Source organism: Poromitra crassiceps, assembly GCF_964638095.1.
Source record: "Poromitra crassiceps genome assembly, chromosome: 6".
NCBI classification, from domain to species: domain Eukaryota; kingdom Metazoa; phylum Chordata; class Actinopteri; order Beryciformes; family Melamphaidae; genus Poromitra; species Poromitra crassiceps.
In genome coordinates, this window is record NC_139627.1 from 21573028 (window position 1) to 21592621 (window position 19594).

The 19594-nt window shown below is 42.4% G+C and overlaps 1 protein-coding gene across 1 annotated transcript in view; it reads left to right on the forward strand.

The window, feature by feature from the left end:
• Window positions 1-17791, forward strand: part of kansl1l (KAT8 regulatory NSL complex subunit 1-like) — a 35473-nt gene extending 17682 nt beyond the window's left edge. The window contains exons 6-16 of the mRNA XM_083638158.1: window positions 1589-1763; window positions 2655-2811; window positions 4914-5015; window positions 6883-7029; window positions 7691-7797; window positions 8431-8555; window positions 9325-9379; window positions 9513-9625; window positions 10053-10173; window positions 16290-16528; window positions 17397-17791. Of these exons, the coding sequence (XP_083494284.1) occupies window positions 1589-1763; window positions 2655-2811; window positions 4914-5015; window positions 6883-7029; window positions 7691-7797; window positions 8431-8555; window positions 9325-9379; window positions 9513-9625; window positions 10053-10173; window positions 16290-16490 (1303 nt within the window). The 3' untranslated portion in view covers window positions 16491-16528; window positions 17397-17791. The remainder of the gene's footprint in view (window positions 1-1588; window positions 1764-2654; window positions 2812-4913; window positions 5016-6882; window positions 7030-7690; window positions 7798-8430; window positions 8556-9324; window positions 9380-9512; window positions 9626-10052; window positions 10174-16289; window positions 16529-17396) is intronic.
• The last annotated feature ends 1803 nt before the right edge of the window (window positions 17792-19594 follow it).

The window sequence follows — 19594 nt, forward strand, 5'->3', positions numbered from 1 at the left end:
TGTGTGAAAGCAATTTCTGCAGTTACCACTACTAGCCAGTAGGTGACTGTATGTTCTGCCCTGAGTGGTAAATATGCCAGATCAAAGGGGGAGAAATGTCATCCTTTCTCCAGCAAGCATGTCGTCTCAGCAGGGACGGATTTATTTCTTGTTTTTACACAGAAACTGTTACTGCTGTGTTCAATAGCTGGTGGGAAGGCTGTGAAACAGCATTACATTCAAGTGCTATTTTCAAGTACTCCGGGGAAATCAAACCTGGAAGAGAAATGCTAAACAAACCGTTGCGGATGCAGCTTTGCAAGTTATTCAGCATTGGATGTCATGTCTGTGCCTTGGTGATTACTGGTTACATACTGATTTGGGGCGGCTGTAGCTCAGGAGGTAGAGTGGGTCGTCCACTAATCGCTTTGGATAAAAGAGGTCGGTGGTTCGATTCCTGGCTCCTCCAGTCTGCATGTCAAAGTGTCCTTGGGCAAGACACTGAACCCCAAATTGCTCCCGTTGGTGTGCCAGCACCCTGCGTGGTAACCTGCCACCATCGGTGTGTGAATGGGTGAATGTACCTACTGACTGTAAAGCGCTTAGGATAAAAGCGCTATATAAATGCAGGCCATTTACCATCTAGTAAAACTCAAATATGAAATATACATGCTTGTACAGAACTTTGGAGCATGCTCTGTCTTGAATATTACATTATCTATACTGGGCTAGTAGTAATTTGTCTCGGAGTAGATTAGAAATTTCTTTCTACTAGCCCAGTGCGCTTGTGTCACAAGCCCCCCCCTGTCAGTCTAACTAAGCTCGCGGTATGCAACCTTACTGTACTCAGGAGCCACACTGACTAAAAACATTATTTGCAAGGGCCACGATCACCCACAAAAATCGGGTTGAGTATCACTGTAAAATGACAGTAGTTGCTACTGTATGTTTTTAATGGTTCTTTTTCAAACATTCTATGGGGACGTGGGTAATAGTCTGTATTGGGTAATAGTCTGACTATTACCCACGTCCCCAATACAGACTATTACCCACGTCCCCAATACAGACTATTACCCACGTCCCCAATACAGACTATTACCCACGTCCCCAATACAGACTATTACCCACGTCCCCAATACAGACCATTACCCACGTCCCCAATACAGACTATTACCCACGTCCCCAATACAGACTATTACCCACATCCCCAATACAGACTATTACCCACGTCCCCAATACAGACTATTACCCACGTCCCCAATACAGACCATTACCCACGTCCCCAATACAGACTATTACCCACGTCCCCAATACAGACTATTACCCACATCCCCAATACAGACTATTACCCACGTCCCCAATACAGACTATTACCCACGTCCCCAATACAGACTATTACCCACGTCCCCAATACAGACTATTAACCACATAAGCTAAACCAGCCGGTGCGTGTGAAACGGTATTCACAGAAGTTCCACCCCAGCTTAGCCACAAGGCATAGCCGCATTGCTAATGCGGAATACACAATTTTTCCGATGACCGAGCAAGGAGTGCTGTTGCATTCGCATCCCTGACTTTTCCACGACCACGTCTGCTCTCGTCCCCGCAGCGGCCAGAGAGGAGAAGAGGTTTTCTGCCTGGACGGCCCCAAGAGAAGGAGGATGGGGCCCCGAAGGAGGCAGCAGGCTGATGCGTCGTGTGTGTGTGCCCGGACCCGACCCCTGGTCACCTACCACAAGCCCAGACTCTTCACCTTCCACACCCGCAGCACCAGTAGTCCACTGGTAAATTGCCATGCAGTCTGTCGGTTTATTCACTCATGGTTTAAAATGGTCATGCACTGTCTTGTATAGCTTTGTTGTACTACATTTATATTATGCTCTCGGGCCTACAAGATTTTCCAATTGGGGGGAATGTCACATATCACTTAAATAGTCCCACAAATTAAATTAGTGTTTAAAGCGAGACACCTGTTTTAATTGTGCATACTTTTCTCTTTAACCAAATCAATAAGACTGCCATACAAATATGATCTATTCATGTATCATTCAAAAAGAAAATCATGAGTAGTATTATTAACTTCAGTCCTCACCATGAATACCAAATATTCATTCCTTTTCAGAATTGTCACCCTTTAAATGCCAGTTTTTGTGATTAGACCGTGATTCCTATTCAAAACGCACAGCACGCGCGCACGCGCGTGCACGCGCTCACACACACACACACACACACACACACACACACACACACACACACACACACACACACACACACAAAGTGAATCATTTTGTTTGTGTTTTTCCAACATTTTGAGATGTTTTGGTTAGGATACCTTATGATGCCTTACAATCGATATCAGTACCTTTAGAGATTCAACATTGGTCTAGCTGAGTGCTACTATTCCAGTCACTGTAGAGCCCAGGGTAATTATAGCAGCTATAATAAGAAGCGTCGGCGTGCCAGCTCCACTGTGATATAACCAGAAGACAGAATCAGTGTGTTCAGGCTGAGAGCAGCTTCTCCAAGGCTTTGAGAAAGCCAAACTGCGCTAGTAGCTCAGAGTCTTCTGCTATCCACTTGTTCACCATGCTCCCTTCATCTTTTAGCACCCACATGGTATATCCTTATATCATGTTGTCTCCCTCTCTATCTCTCTCCTCCTCCCTCTCCCTCAGGTCTTGGAGAGCTCCACCTCCAACCTCTCCTCCACCCTCTCGCCCTCCTCCTGTCATCCCTTGGTCCTGTGCTCTGAACCTGCCTGCAGCTCCAGCAGTCCCCTGACCTCCAGGACCTCCCACTGCAGACCCCACCCTGTGTTGTCTCTTTCCTTTGGTAGGAGAAGTACCAATACTTCCACTACAAAGATTACTGATCATATTACTTATACTCAAAACGTTAAAAAAAAAGAAAAAAAGACTAGGCTTTTATTTGCTTCAATCACTGAACTCAACCGGGACAGGCCTCTATAGTATATAGTAGTATAATTCCTTTCACACCAAACTCTTGCTCAGCAAAGATGGGAAATACTATCAAAATGTTTATATAAACCAGTATGAATAGTACCCTTATAAAAATTTGACTATTGAATAATATATCACTTCCTGGTACAAATCGTTCATTTGCCCTCGCTCTGTGAGATACCGCATCTGGCCAATATGTGCATACCGGTAATTATGAACAGACCTCTGTCATTCAAACCTCTCTACTACCCATAATTCATTGCTGTCATTAACATTTCTCTGCAATAGGTTGAGGCGATGTCTCATCATAGACGCTGGGTTAGCTGGCTGGGGGCGTGGTCAGGGTGGGGTAAGGTAAATCCCCCTGTTCTCTCCATACAGCATAATTCGCATTTAGCTGCTAGCCCAGCCCATGCAGACACGATCGGGGATTTAACCCCCGCAGTAAAAGCTATCTGAACAGACGTCTATGTACCTGCTCTAGAATCCCCAATCCTGTAGTGTAGAGCCGCAGCACCGTCCTTTGGTGAGTGAGCCCATTGAGATATATGGGGGGTTTTACCCCACTCGCGCGCCAGCCGTATAACATTTTGTGGGCGTTCCCACACAGACCGACTGTCTCTATCCGCAAAGTCCGACCGTCTATTCTCCGTGCCAAACACGTTTCTATCACCAGTTGATCAAAGTCCACAACCCGAAATGCAAGCGCCGGCTGCCTGCCACACGGCACTCTGTCTCCCTCTCCTGTCCGTCGTTTGAACAGCATGCGTCAGCGTCTTCCTCGGACAGACGTTGAAGTTCGTCTTTCTTTTTTCGTCATTCTCTCACTCTCTTGGGGTGAAGGGAGAAATGTCTTGCTGTTGCTTCTAAAGAGTTTTGTTCTACAAATTTGACAACTGACAGCTTGCATTTCAGGTCGTACTTTTTTCTCTGTGCTGCTGCCATGGCGTTCAGCAAATGTGATGTTTGAATGCAAGTTAAAAATAATAATAATAATAATAATTGTAACCGGCTTCTGATTGAGACCTGCCTTCTATTTGTCAAAACGTGTCGCCTCACCTCACCCAGCCAGTAAAAGGGACTCAGAGCTCTAATAGACGTTTTCCAGTAAGCACTAAAGCTGCTGTCTCAGATGCATTGTATAAATGTAGTTGCTGTAAGTGGTTATTTGCCTTTGACTCCTCAAAGAAACCATCTAAGTCTAATTTTGGAGTTTGACTCTCATATGAAGAGGTATGTGGAACAAAAGTTTTAATGTTGCAAACTGTTGTCGAATGAAAGCAGCCAGTCTTGAAACAATCATTGATGATGTATCAAGTTGATGATTAAAGTGCTGTTTTTATGTGCATTTATGATGTATTAGCTGAATAGACGTGTCCTCAATATTGCAAAAGCATTTTCACATTTGCTTCAGTTGGTAGCGTTTTTACCAATGAAGAAATTATGTGATAAATAGCAATTAAAATATATTGCAAAATAAATGACCTAAGTTTGGCATGATCAGCCTGAGAAATGGTTCAGACTAATTGGAGCAATTCAAAAGTGGTTTTGGACTTGTCCACCATGACTTTCCAGAAATGTATATGCATATGCTGTTTCTTCCATATAATATTGCCAAGTGTATTTCTATGTTTTCATGTTCAGACAGGATGAAATAACACTAAAGAACAACTTTCTCAATACTAATCAATTCTTGATCCATTTTCAGCTTCATTCTACCTTCAGGAAGCCTATTTAGTCTCTCTTCATACTCTCTATAACTCTTCATAAAGTTTGTGACCTTTGGGCGGAAACATCTTCCTACATCTCCTGCCTGCCTCTCTCTCACAGTGTAGATCTACTGTAGTCTGTGGGCTTGCATTTAGAGATATCCTAAGATATTTGACTATCAAAACTGTTATGGTATTCTGACCACATAGATTCACTAGTGGAGTATGCAACAGTGTGATTTGCTCTCATGTCCTCTCCTCCCAGACACGCCTTTGTCCCACCACTTGCAGAGGGCCCTGGCCCAAGAACAGTCCAGTCCAGGCCGCTACAACAGACTGACTCACAGCTCCACACCGCTGCACAACAGTAAGCTACTGCTACACACCAGTACTGCTAACATGCTCTCTTCTCTTCTCTTCTCTTCTCTTCTCTTCTCTTCTCTTCTCTTCTCTTCTCTTCTCTTCTCTTCTCTTCTCTTCTCTTCTCTTCTCTTCTCTTCTCTTCTGGTCTGGCTACTTGTTCTTCCTGTGGAGCATCATAATTAGTTCCGGCCATGTCAGAGGCTTCCCACTGAATTGTAGATGGGAACTAGAGAACACTTTGTGATGAGATCACACCAGCCGCGACGTGAAACAAATGTGGACCAGGGGCATAAAGTTTTGGGGGGGGGGGGGCGGGGGGGGGGGGGGCAATGTGTGTGTGTGGGGGGGGGGGGGGGGTGATCGAGGCGGCCTGGAACCCTTGCTTGGATCATGCCCATTTTCGAACTCGACCTTCATTTTTATGTCAACTGCACACCTGTACAGTTTCATGACTGCATCTTGCATGGTTTTGACGCTATCACATTCACAAAATCCGTCCACAGACAGATAGTAGACAGACAGACATGAACACCTGGACACTGGACAGTATTCAAAACGGCTTCTGTGGTAGTTACTTGAATGAATGAATGAATTTGAATGAATGAATTTTATTTTACTTAGGTGTCTCCAGGACCACATTTTGCCATGATGACACACACACACACACACACACACACACACACACACACACAGACTCACAACTTAATGTGAAAACAGTACCAGCCCCGCTGTCACGGCTGGTAATAAAATCAACTTGGCGTCTCACGTTACGTGTGTGTGTGTGTGTGTGTGTGTGTGTGTGTGTATTCACGTGCGCGTATTTGCGTGCGCGTGTGTGTACATTATTGTGAGTTGGTTAAGTGCGTTGGTTAATCATCGATCCACCCCTGCATGCATCTACTTACCTGTGAGTTCAGGGCTGTGATTGGCTCTTGCTCACATGGTTTGGCGCTATCATCCACAGTGGAGCTTAATGATCCAGAACAACTAAAGATTGGTTGATCCTAGGAGGGAAGAGAGGGAGGGAAGGTGAAATGAACCATGGGGGCTTTCTTTTTAAACTTGTATTTATATCCAGAGAAGGCTGACTCAGCACCATGCTCTGTTCCAGCAACACCCTGCTTCACATTCACACAGTACAACCACGGTTTTCTGCTGAGACAAGCACATAATTGATAAGCTCTGACAATATTTGGCTGAATAAAACCAACTACAAAATCCTAATACAGTTTATTGGCTACTCAAAACAATGCAGTGCAGTTTTCTTTTTGTTTTTCTTCTTCTTTTTTTCCCCCCCTTTTTGTTCACTGTCTAAGTGGTCCCGGGCGTTGCTCCACCCCCTCTGCTGATCTGGGGAGGCTGTAGACTCTCACATGCCTCCTCCGATTTATGTGCAGTCGCCAGCCACTTCTTTTTACCTGACAGCGAGGAGTTTTGTGTCTGTAGGGATGCCTGACGAAGCCAGTGGTAACAACAAGATTTTTTTATTTTTTATTGTTAAATCGGTCTTGCATTCAATATAGCCATCATAGCATTACAAGGTATTAAAACATCTTAATTTTGGCTTTCTGGCAGATACCCTGATTAGGATTCAGCCCAGGCAAGCTGAGGCTGGCATCTACCTCACTCTCATAATGAAGATTACCCACTCCATTGTGTGATAAGACCAGGGTTCAGGACAAGCAGTCATCCGCCTAGCGTAATGAGACTATTGTACACTTTAACCAAACGCATAATCCCCCAGGGATTGGGTGGCAGTTTTGAATGTAAGGGGAAGTTCCTGTGGTGTAATAAATATGTTGTGTGTGCATGTGCGTGTGCATGTGTGTGTGTGTGTGTGTGTGTGTGCGTGTGCGTGTGTGTCACTCTAGGTCACAACTACAAGCATCATGCAAGGCACCAGCGGGGCGGTGTTAGGGGTGTGTCACCTGCCGGGTGGGCGGGATCTGCGCAGATGCCACACAGGAGAGCCTATCAGAGGAAGAGGAAGAAAAGGCACAGTCACAGGGTGATGGAAGGTGTGCGTGTGAAAAGAAACCACTCAGACTTTTATGGGTTTAAAGGAATCCACCAAGTCTTTGGGCGAGTGATCAACTTAACTGTCTTTATGCCACCTCCGGCGACAGCCCTGGCTGTCTGTCTGTACATTCGTACGTCCGTCTGTCCGTATGTACGTACGTATGTACGTCCCATGCTCGTTAACACGATATCTCAGGAACGCCTTGAGGGAATTCTTCAAATTTGGCTCAAACATCCACTTGGGCTCAAGGATAAACTGATTGGATTTTGGTGGTCAAAGTTCAAGGTCACTGTGACCTCACATCCCTCTGTTCCATGCTCTTTAGCGTGATATCTCAGGAACGCCTTGAGATAATTTATTCAAATTTGGCAGAAACGTCCACTTGGACTCAAGGATGAACTCATTAGATTTTGATGGTGGTAAAGGTTCAAGGTCACTCCGTTCCATGCTCGTGAAGGCGATATCTCGGGAACGCCTTGAGGAAATGTCTTCAAATTTGGTACCAGGTCTTTTTATTTATATAGTAATGATTGTTACAGCTGCAATACAATCCATTGTGTGTGTGTGTGTGTGTGTGTGTGTGTGTGTGTGTGTGTGTGTGTGTGTGTGTGTGTGTGTGTGTGTGTGTGTGTGCGCGTGCGTGCGTGTGTGATGCATAGATGAAGAGGATGTCCTGTACCATCTCTGTGACCTTGAGGAGAGCTCAGAGGAGGCGCTGGAGGAGACCTACACACGGACCTCACAAACACACAAGCAGGCCTTGCAGGTAACACAAATATACACACACCTCCAAATAGCTCAGATAGTGTCAAATGTGAAGTGTAAATGTATTTGTTTGCTTTTACACATGCAATCTCTTAAATAAATCATATTCATAAATAGTCAAATAGTGATTTTAGCTTCAAATTTGATTGTTGAGCATGTCTTTGTTATGCTACATTCATGGCATATAGATACAAGGTTCCAACTTGAAAATGCTGTTCACCTCAGCTTTCATCTGGTAAATATTACTGTACTTGGGAACTCGGTTTGACTCTGATTTCTCTGACTTCCTGAATTCTGACATTACCAACATGAAAACATACCTGCAGTTGACCAAATTCTGGTGTAGGCAATGACTTCAAATAAAACAAACTCTTAACAATGCCATGGCAAGATTTTTCATTGGTAGTTCACATTGCAATGTTTGTATTGCTGCAAAACATGAACTCACATGCTTCATTTACAAAGTGTACATGTGTTCTGAATGGTAAAAAAGCCTCAGTCTACAGAAAACTTCAGTTATGGCATCCTAACGACTCAAAACGACTTTGAATATGTGTGAACACTTTTAAGTTGCAAACTGTCGACTAAAATGTTATCAATGCAACATTACAACATAACGTTTCCTGGCTGCCAGGGCCTTGTTCGCAGACGGCAAGGGGAGAATGTGTACAGCATCGACAACATCGTCATGTCGCCCATGTCGCTGGCTGCTACCGCCAAAGGGGAGAAGCTGCAGTACAAAGACATCCTCACACCCAGGTATGGGACACCACCAGATCCAATGAGAATCAAGGTGTAGGTGGGGCCTCTGGCACAAATTCACATGTCAGCAGGTGTTGTAGGGGCTGGGGTCAATCATGAGTCATGATTGACTCACCAAAAAAAATCAGTTCCTCTCAAAGTGCTTTACAATTATTTATGAATGACTTCATCAAACCATGACGAGTACTTGATTTATTTAGCTCGCAAGTGACCTTCCCACTTTTCAGGCTGTTTGAGTCCCGTGTCTGCTATGTAGCGATCTGGGCACCCAGAGTCTATCAGTCTAATGACTAATATGACTCTAATATGTCTATCAGTCTGATGACTAATATGACTCTGGGACAGACGGACGATATGTCATGATTTCCACTGTAGAGCGGACGTCCCGCCCCTTCCGTCATTGTTTACAGTCCGACAGCATCTCATATGCAGCTATTTTTTATTATTATTAGCTGAAATGTCGTCTGGACTAAACCACCTACAATCAATCAGCTCCAACTCCATTCTTGCGTCAATTAGACTGCAAACAATAACTGCGGCGCACGGAAGTGGAGGTCTTGGCACACACATCCACTATACAGCGCAAACCCGACATATCGGCCGTCTGTCCCAGAGTCATATCAGTCATCAGACTGATAGACTCTGGGTTCCCAGATTGGCTATGTAGCAAACACTGCTATACATTATTTAATATAATAGACAGAGAGTTGTTATCCACATAGTCCATGTTTTGTCATTCATCTCACAAAGTCTGTATTTTCCACAGTTGGAGGGCGGTGAACTCCCAGTCCCTAATGAAGAAGGAGGAAGTGGAGTCGCAGGTACAGTCCCAGGAGCAGCTGTTTAGCCAGGAGCAGCTCTTTTGATATTTTTGGAGAAAATATCATCTTCGTGTGTGTGTGTGTGTGTGTGTGTGTGTGTGTGTGTGTGTGTGTGTGTGTGTGTGTTTCTCAGGTTGAGGTCATCACTGATGAAGATTTTGCCCAGAGACACTTGGCATCAGAGCAGAGAGAGAAGTTGCGCTGGTCGTCCTGGGGAAAGAGACGACGCTGCCCACGCCCCACCAGGTGGAACACACACACACACACACACACACACACACACACACACACACACACACACACACACACACATGCAGATACAAAGACTGTTGCAGCATAGGGATGCACACACTTGACGAGCAGTTGGATTTAGGGAACAAACATGACCCCAGTACCAGAGGTGGGGGACCCGAGTAACATGACTTGACTTATATTATATATATAATTAAATATCAAATTTAATAATATATATTGTAAGATTATTTCAGCACAGTAATGGAATGGGTTTTTTCAACAGACATCTGGGTTTCTTATAATCAAAAGATCAGCATCAACCCAAAATCTGGTACCTTGAGCAGCTGGGTTAGGAGTGTGATTTCCCTATGCACGTAAGCACAACTGGACTACTAAGACACTGACGTTCCATGTGGGGTATGCTTGTTTTTCATGGCAGATCTGGCAGCCGGTCGTCAGGCGGCGGGGAGGGGGTGTGCGCCTCAGGAGAGGAGAGCTCTATGGAGTGGAGCTGCTCTCAGCTGGACACCGACGAAGCGCCAAGCGGGGAGGAGTGGCAGGTCAGACCCAAAGCAACACAGCTTAAACCACCCGGGAGTATCACAGCGATTCCTAACTCGCCGTGTTGCGGACGAGCAAGTGAGCATCGCTTGATTGAAAAATCACCCACCTCGGCTCTATTTCTGCTAAGCTTTGCGAACCACACCACCTTCAACATAGGGGCATTTTAGGACGTGAGGGTCGTCCTGCTTATATCTGGACAATTATTCACGCTCCATAAGCCAGGGCTCGCTTGCTCGGGATGTTAGGAAGAGGTGTCAGGGTGTGCTGGCCCCAGTCCTGTAGGGGGCAGTAACTTCACAAGGAATGTCCTGTGGGCTGTCACGTCATCAAAAAGGCCATGTTTCCTCTCTGTGTCCAACACTGCAGAAAACATGATCCTTCTGACACAGAGCAACATGTATTGTAATACAAAGTCATACAGTAGTGCCCATAATGTACCTCTATGAAGCCTGGATGTGTCCTTGAGAGCCCACACAGATGCTTGTCTCCTCTCCACTCCCGCTGATGATGCTGTGATTGCAGTGCTCTGCTCCACTTTCCTCTGATTGAAGATTGCAGATATCTCCCACATCGCTCCAGCGCCCCTACAAGATGCTGATTAAAGCACATTTTGTGTTCCAGCCGGCCACGCAGGGATCCAGCTTCCCGGGCCGACAAAAATAGGATCGGAGGGGATGTAAATTAATTTTGGGACAAATTTGGAACGGGGGTTGAGGGGGGACTGCAAACTTAACAATGAAAATGACGACTGCAATGAAAATGAAACTGACTGCATGTTTTGTGTAGCACACACAGTTCTTATTAAACCTCCTTGATGTTGACACACACACACACACACACACACACACACACACACACACGTTACTATGGCTGCGTTCACATACTGTAGCATTTTTTGACCAGTCCTGGTAAAGCCCTTTGACACTTGGCTGTGATAAAGCGCTAAATAAATAAACAAGACTAGACATACTGTACACATGTACAGACTAGACATGTACAGACTAGACATACTGTACACATGTGCAGACTAGACTTGTACAGACTAGACATACTGTACACATGTACAGACTAGACATGTACAGACTAGACATACTGTACACATGTACAGACTAGACATGTACAGACTAGACATACTGTACACATGTACAGACTAGACATGTACAGACCAGACATGTACAGACTAGACATACTGTACACATGTACAGACTAGACATGTACAGACTAGACATATTGTACACATGTACAGACTAGACATGTACAGACTAGACACACTGTACATATGTACAGACTAGACATGTACAGACTAGACATGTATCCTACAGACTAGACATGTACAGACCAGACATGTACAGACTAGACATGTACAGACTAGACATACTGTACACATGTACAGACTAGACATGTACAGACTAGACATGTAGCCTACAGACTAGACATGTACAGACCAGACATGTACAGACCAGACATGTACAGACTAGACATACTGTACACATGTACAGACTAGACATGTACAGACCAGACATGTACAGACTAGACATACTGTACACATGTACAGACTAGACATGTACAGACTAGACATACTGTACACATGTACAGACTAGACTTGTACAGACTAGACATGTACAGACCAGACATGTACAGACTAGACATACTGTACACATGTACAGACTAGACATACTGTACACATGTACAGAGTAGACTAGACATACTGTACAGTACACATGTACAGACTAGACATGTACAGACTAGACATACTGTACACATGTACAGAGAGAGGAGTGCAGACTGTGCATTAGCGGCTGTAAAGCCTATGTGTGTATGTTCCTTGCAGCCCGTTCACACCATACGCCGAAGCAACGCTCAACCTAAGCTCAACCTACTCTGAACCCACAAGTTTCATTTCGGTGTCCTTGTTAACAGGCGATGCCGTTCACACCAGCCACGCGCGTGCTCAACGCACGCTCAAGCAATCGTTCAGGATTCAGTCCTATTTTCCATGCGTGACGCGTGAAGCTGCCAAGCATGAAGTCAATGGGAGTTGTGGGCGGGTTCAAGGCGCGCCGAGCGAGGCACTGAGGAAAAGAGAAGGCTTCTTGTGTGACCGGTTAAGCGTCAGCTCAGCTTGAGCCTGCCTCAAGCTTCAGTTCTGCCTATGTTAAGCGTCAGGTGTGAACACACGCTTACATGTCTATGATGTGTGTATGTTCCTTACATGTGTATAATGTGTGTATGTTCTTGACATGTGTATGTGTGTATGTTCCTTACATGTGTATGATGTGTGTATGTTCCTTACATGTGTATATGTTCTTGACATGTGTATGTGTGTATGTTCCTTACATGTGTATGATGTGTGTATGTTCCTTACATGTGTATGATGTGTGTATGTTCCTTACATGTGTATGATGTGTGTATGTTCCTTACATGTGTATGATGTGTGTATGTTCTTAACATGTGTATGATGTGTGTATGTTCCTTACATGTGTATGATGTGTGTATGTTGCTTACATGTGTATGATGTGTGTATGTTCCTTACATGTGTATGATGTGTGTATGTTCCTTACATGTGTATGATGTGTGTATGTTCCTTACATGTGTATGATGTGTGTATGTTCCTTACATGTGTATGATGTGTGTATGTTCCTTACATGTGTATGATGTGTGTATGTTCCTTACATGTGTATGATGTGTGCATGTTCTTAACATGTGTATGATGTGTGTATGTTCCTTACATGTGTATGATGTGTGTATGTTCTTTACATGTGTATGATGTGTGTATGTTCCTTACATGTGTATGATGTGTGTATGTTCCTTACATGTGTATGATGTGTGCATGTTCTTAACATGTGTATGATGTGTGTATGTTCTTTACATGTGTATGATGTGTGTATGTTCCTTACATGTCTATGATGTGTGTATGTTCCTTACATGTGTATGATGTGTGCATGTTCTTAACATGTGTATGATGTGTGTATGTTGCTTACATGTTTATGATGTGTGTATGTTCCTTACATGTGTATGATGTGTGTATGTTCCTTACATGTGTATGATGTGTGTATGTTCTTAACATGTGTATGATGTGTGTATGTTCTTTACATGTGTATGATGTGTGTATGTTCCTTACATGTGTATGATGTGTGCATGTTCTTAACATGTGTATGATGTGTGTATGTTCCTTACATGTCTATGATGTGTGTATGTTCCTTACATGTGTATGATGTGTGTATGTTCTTTACATGTGTATGATGTGTGTATGTTCCTTACATGTGTATGATGTGTGTATGTTCCTTACATGTGTATGATGTGTGTATGTTCCTTACATGTGTATGATGTGTGTATGTTCCTTACATGTGTATGATGTGTGTATGTTCCTTACATGTGTATGATGTGTGCATGTTCTTTACATGTGTATGATGTGTGTATGTTCCTTACATGTGTATGATGTGTGTATGTTCCTTACATGTGTATGATGTGTGTATGTTCCTTACATGTGTATGATGTGTGCATGTTCTTAACATGTGTATGATGTGTGTATGTTCCTTACATGTGTATGATGTGTGTATGTTCTTTACATGTGTATGATGTGTGTATGTTCCTTACATGTGTATGATGTGTGTATGTTCCTTACATGTGTATGATGTGTGCATGTTCTTAACATGTGTATGATGTGTGTATGTTCTTTACATGTGTATGATGTGTGTATGTTCCTTACATGTCTATGATGTGTGTATGTTCCTTACATGTGTATGATGTGTGCATGTTCTTAACATGTGTATGATGTGTGTATGTTGCTTACATGTTTATGATGTGTGTATGTTCCTTACATGTGTATGATGTGTGTATGTTCCTTACATGTGTATGATGTGTGTATGTTCTTTACATGTGTATGATGTGTGTATGTTCCTTACATGTGTATGATGTGTGTATGTTCCTTACATATGTATGATGTGTGTATGTTCCTTACATGTCTATGATGTGTGTATGTTCTTTACATGTGTATGATGTGTGTATGTTCCTTACATGTGTATGATGTGTGTATGTTCCTTACATATGTATGATGTGTGTATGTTCCTTACATGTCTATGATGTGTGTATGTTCTTTACATGTGTATGATGTGTGTATGTTCCTTACATATGTATGATGTGTGTATGTTCCTTACATGTGTATGATGTGTGTATGTTCTTTACATGTGTATGATGTGTGTATGTTCCTTACATGTGTATGATGTGTGTATGTTCCTTACATGTGTATGATGTGTGTATGTTCCTTACATGTGTATGATGTGTGTATGTTCTTTACATGTGTATGATGTGTGTATGTTCCTTACATGTCTATGATGTGTATATTCCTTACCTGTGTATGTTGTGTGTATGTTCCTTACATGTGTATGTTGTGTGTATGTTCCTTACCTGTGTATGATGTGTGTATGTTCCTTACATGTGTATGATGTGTGTATGTTCCTTACATGTGTATGTTGTGTGTATGTTCCTTACCTGTGTATGATGTGTGTATGTTCCTTACCTGTGTATGATGTGTGTATGTTCCTTACCTATGTATGATGTGTGTATGATCCTTACATGTCTATGATGTGTATGTTCCTTACCTGTGTATGTTGTGTGTATGTTCCTTACCTGTGTATGTTGTGTGTATGTTCTAGCGGTGGGAATCGTGGAGTAACTCACGATACGATACGGTCACGATACTTGGCCCTCGATAACGATATTATCACGATACAGCGATTCTGCGATAATCGATATATTGGAAGAAATTTAACCTACGATACATCATGATATCTGTGTAACTGAAGAGAAAAAAATACCCCTAAAAGGCAAGAAGCAGGTATTATGTATTTATTAGCAGAATTGACATGAACTCTCTCAGAGTTCACTCACTCACTCATACCATTTTCGATACCACGGAGGAAAAGTTACACATTGTCTTTTTATTATTATTATTAAAACAAGAAAACCTATATAACCTACCTACCTATATAATTTCTAAAAGTAGATATTAATGATCAAACATTTCCATTCATGTAGCCTACAGTATTTATGTTTTTGTTTCAACTACAAACATAAATAAACGTCAACTTGAAACTATGTTTCAACTACCACACACAGCATAATATTTTAGCCTGTTTATTAAAAAAAAAAAAAAAAAAAAATTTTAGATAAATATATCGATACTTGGTGCCAGTGTATCGATAACGTATCGCAAGTGAAAATATCGCGATACCGTGAGTATCGATATTTTGTCCCACCCCTAGTATGTTCCTTACCTGTGTATGATGTGTGTATGTTCCTTACATGTGTATGATGTGTGCATGTTCTTAACATGTGTATGATGTGTGTATGTTCCTTACATGTGTATGATGTGTGTATGTTCCTTACATGTGTATGATGTGTGTATGTTCCTTACATGTGTATGATGTGTGCATGTTCTTAACATGTGTATGATGTGTGTATGTTCCTTACATGTGTATGATGTGTGTATGTTCCTTACATGTGTATGATGTGTGTATGTTCCTTACATGTGTATGATGTGTGTATGTTCCTTACATGTGTATGATGTGTGTATGTTCCTTACATGTGTATGATGTGTGTATGTTCCTTACATGTGTATGATGTGTGTATGTTCCTTACATGTGTATGATGTGTGTATGTTCCTTACATGTGTATGATGTGTGTATGTTCCTTACATGTGTATGATGTGTGCATGTTCTTAACATGTGTATGATGTGTGTATGTTCCTTACATGTGTATGATGTGTGTATGTTCCTTACATGTGTATGATGTGTGTATGTTCCTTACATGTGTATGATGTGTGTATGTTCCTTACATGTGTATGATGTGTGTATGTTCCTTACATGTGTATGATGTGTGCATGTTCTTAACATGTGTATGATGTGTGTATGTTCCTTACATGTGTATGATGTGTGTATGTTCCTTACATGTGTATGATGTGTGTATGTTCCTTACATGTGTATGATGTGTGCATATTCTTAACATGTGTATGATGTGTGTATGTTCCTTACATGTGTATGATGTGTGTATGTTCCTTACATGTGTATGATGTGTGTATGTTCCTTACATGTGTATGATGTGTCGTCTGCAGCCGCGGGCCCCCTGGGAGCCGCGGGTGTTTCCTCTGCATGGGGAGGAGGAGGAGGCCCTGTGCTGTGATGAAGAGCAACATGCCCCATCCAAGTGCTTCTCCGCCTACACAGCAGCAAACGACTCCAACGCCCATCTCTCCTCCAGTGCTATACCGCCCTCTGCTGGACAGAGCAGGAACGACAGCCTCGGAGGCTGCTGAAGGGAGCACGCAGTGCCTTGCCTCTACTGTACGTACGTGTAAGTGGAAAAACACCACAGAGCGCACAGTGGATTCACCCTGCTTTTATAGTAGTTGACACAGAAGGTGTCTGCTCTATGGCTCTGATGGTATCAATTTCATCCAGACATGGAACATCTCCTGAGGTACCAACCACGTCAACCTAGCTTGTCGAGAAGGGGGGCTAAATAATCCTCCAAATTCAGGCTACATTTTGGCTATAGGGAAAAACTAGCATGGCCATTCTCAATGGGGTCCCTTGACCTCACCTCAAGATATCTGAATGAGAATGGGTTCTATGGTAGGGTGAGGGCTATGCACCTTGAGTTACATGCACTTTCTGTCAGAAAGGTGTCTTTTCCCTTTTATTTTATTTTATTTTATTTTATTGTATTTTTATTTTTACAATCAACTCTAAATATACCTAATACAATAACTGTTAAAGAGATACAAGAGTAGTGTTTTTATTATTTTTGAAAAATTATTTTAGATTTAGAATGTAAATTGTCTATCAAATATAATACATTTTAATGTAATGTAATTTCACACAATATCAACATTTATTTTTGGCTCACGGCCCTCCATACAAATTATTCTTTGGTCCTTCATAGGAGAGAATTTTGGCACCTCTGATCTAGGGTGCGTTCGGAAATATCACCCAGAGCGCACACTGGACTGTTCGTAAATTGGGAGCACCGTTGTAATGTACCGTACCTTCGCTCTCTCATTTCAGTGTAGAGCATCAGAGTGGATTTACGAACGTACCCCTAGTCACAGATCAAAAGCACAAAGGAGGAGTGTCCCTGTATCCCCAGAGATGTTGAACACATAGAGAAGACAGGCAGGAATATGACCGTAATGTTTGTGAATGTGTTTGTGTCTCTGCAGATCTCCTCAGACGTCTGGGCCCAGCAGGAAAAACTTGTCCGGGATACTTTCTACATTCCTTGAATATAGTGATTTCATGTTTTTTGCATAATCCTTTGCAGAGAACATCTTTATTTTGTGAGTATTGTGTAATGTGTCACAATGGTTAGAAATGAATAGCTCCCACTACACTTTCAGCTGCTCATGTACTGTATGTAAATTGTAGTCTCAGGTCCACATATTGTTTGTAGCTGTCACATGCTATTTATTTCTATTCACATTTGTCTCCGAGAAGTCTTTATATATAAACAAACAGTGTATTATTAGACCATATTTATGTAACCTGCATTTGATTTGTGCTTTTTGATTTCACAGCTTTTTCTTGTTTGTTGACTGTAATTTTGATATACTCTACTGTACTGTACTGATTTTTATGATGAAAGAAAAACAAGGTGTTAGAAGGCTTTTTGGCTAGTGCACTGCTTATTTGGACTACTTGTTTGTTTGGTTGGTTGGTTGTTTTTTCTCTAGCTTTCCGAATTGTTTTGGGTTTCTCTAACTACCTTTGTGGGAAATGGCTGGACAATCAATCAGTATGATTTGACAGGCCTGTGTTGATAGAGCACCGTATGACACTGTTTATCTCAATAATTACAGAATTTATCACTGAATAATATCCAATTAAATATCCAATGAGGTATGTACTTTTTGTTACAATACAGTAAGACAAGCCAATGAAGCTAGTAATCACATGGGAGATTGTCACGCAAATAGTAATAAGATACAGCAAAAAAATTATCTACAAATATAGCAAATGAGACCCACAACTGACAATTACAACACGACTAATGCAACAAATGAAACGTGGGAATTACAGCATACAGTATGTATGCAGGGTGTAACAGTCGTATGAAATGATTGAAGCTTTTATTTCAGACATGCAAAATGCATCTGCTACCTCACCCGAGCCTACTTCCCAGATGTTTTCAGTGGGACTTGGCACTGGAAGGACCAACCTTGTGCAAGGTCACGTTAGTGATTTTGGAGGAATAACATGTGGAGTGGAGGCCAGGCCACCCTCACTTCTGAAGGCCAGAGGTCTCACTGAAACCACTGGTGCTTTGATAGCACATATGCGGAGCACCTGTCTATAATCAGGGCAGCAGTGCTACCAGGAGGCCTAGTTGGCAGATGGTGGTCAAGGTCAACCTTCTCATTGTGTGGCCCACTGTGAAATCCTGAGGAGCTTGTTCATACTAAGCTTGAGTCAAAAGATTGCATGCCCAGTTAGAAACTCATTGAGATAAATTATAAAATAGTAATCTGATTCTGGAATGCCCCTAAAATAATTTTAGTTATTTTTTAATTTAAAATTTTTAAGTTATTTTTCAGTCCATTGCAAGTGTCTGCTGAAGCAAATTGGTTATTACTTCACTGTAAAAAAAAAGAAAGAAAAGCTCTACATCGGTTTAAGCAAGAACAAAAAATTCCCAGAATGTTTTATGGTCACTCACGATTCAGTAGGTCACGGCTTGGCTTGGTTCGAGCCTTAAAACTTGTTATATAAGGATTTTTTCGAAATGTCTGTGGAGAAAATGAATGCAGAACTTACTTCCGGGGCAAATTACATCACGAAAAGTCACGTGCCTGTTGAGCTCTTATTGGCAACATGAGTTTCAGCTCTGCAGCAGCCAGGACATCCATTCAAAACTCTGCTGGCCACACGGGGCTGCTATAACTCCTTGAAGAGTAGACCATGGTGGCCAGCTTCAAGCAACATCAAAGCAGAACTACTCCTGGAATCATCAATATCTTCCTCAGCCCCCACAGATTATTATTATTATTATATCTTCCTCAGCCCCCACAGATTATTATTATTATTATTAAAACTTGGTTGGGGGAAAGTGTTGCAGTGGGGGGCACATGCTTGTGGCCCAAAAGGCTCAAAATTTTGACATTTCAGAATCATCATTTGTGACCGTCTCCTAGCTTGGATAAACCCAGCCTCCACGTGATCTCTATGTACTATCAGTCACGAAGTCACATTACAGGCATAGTCTGTGACTGGGTTCACCCAGGCTAATCGTCTCCCTCTTGCTCATGCTCAGCTGATGCCGCCTCGCCACCTCTAAACTCTCAGTAACACAAATTAGACATAAACAAAGTCCGTTTTTAGTTTTTATCATTTCAGAAACCAAAAAAGAATCTGATGAAAGTCT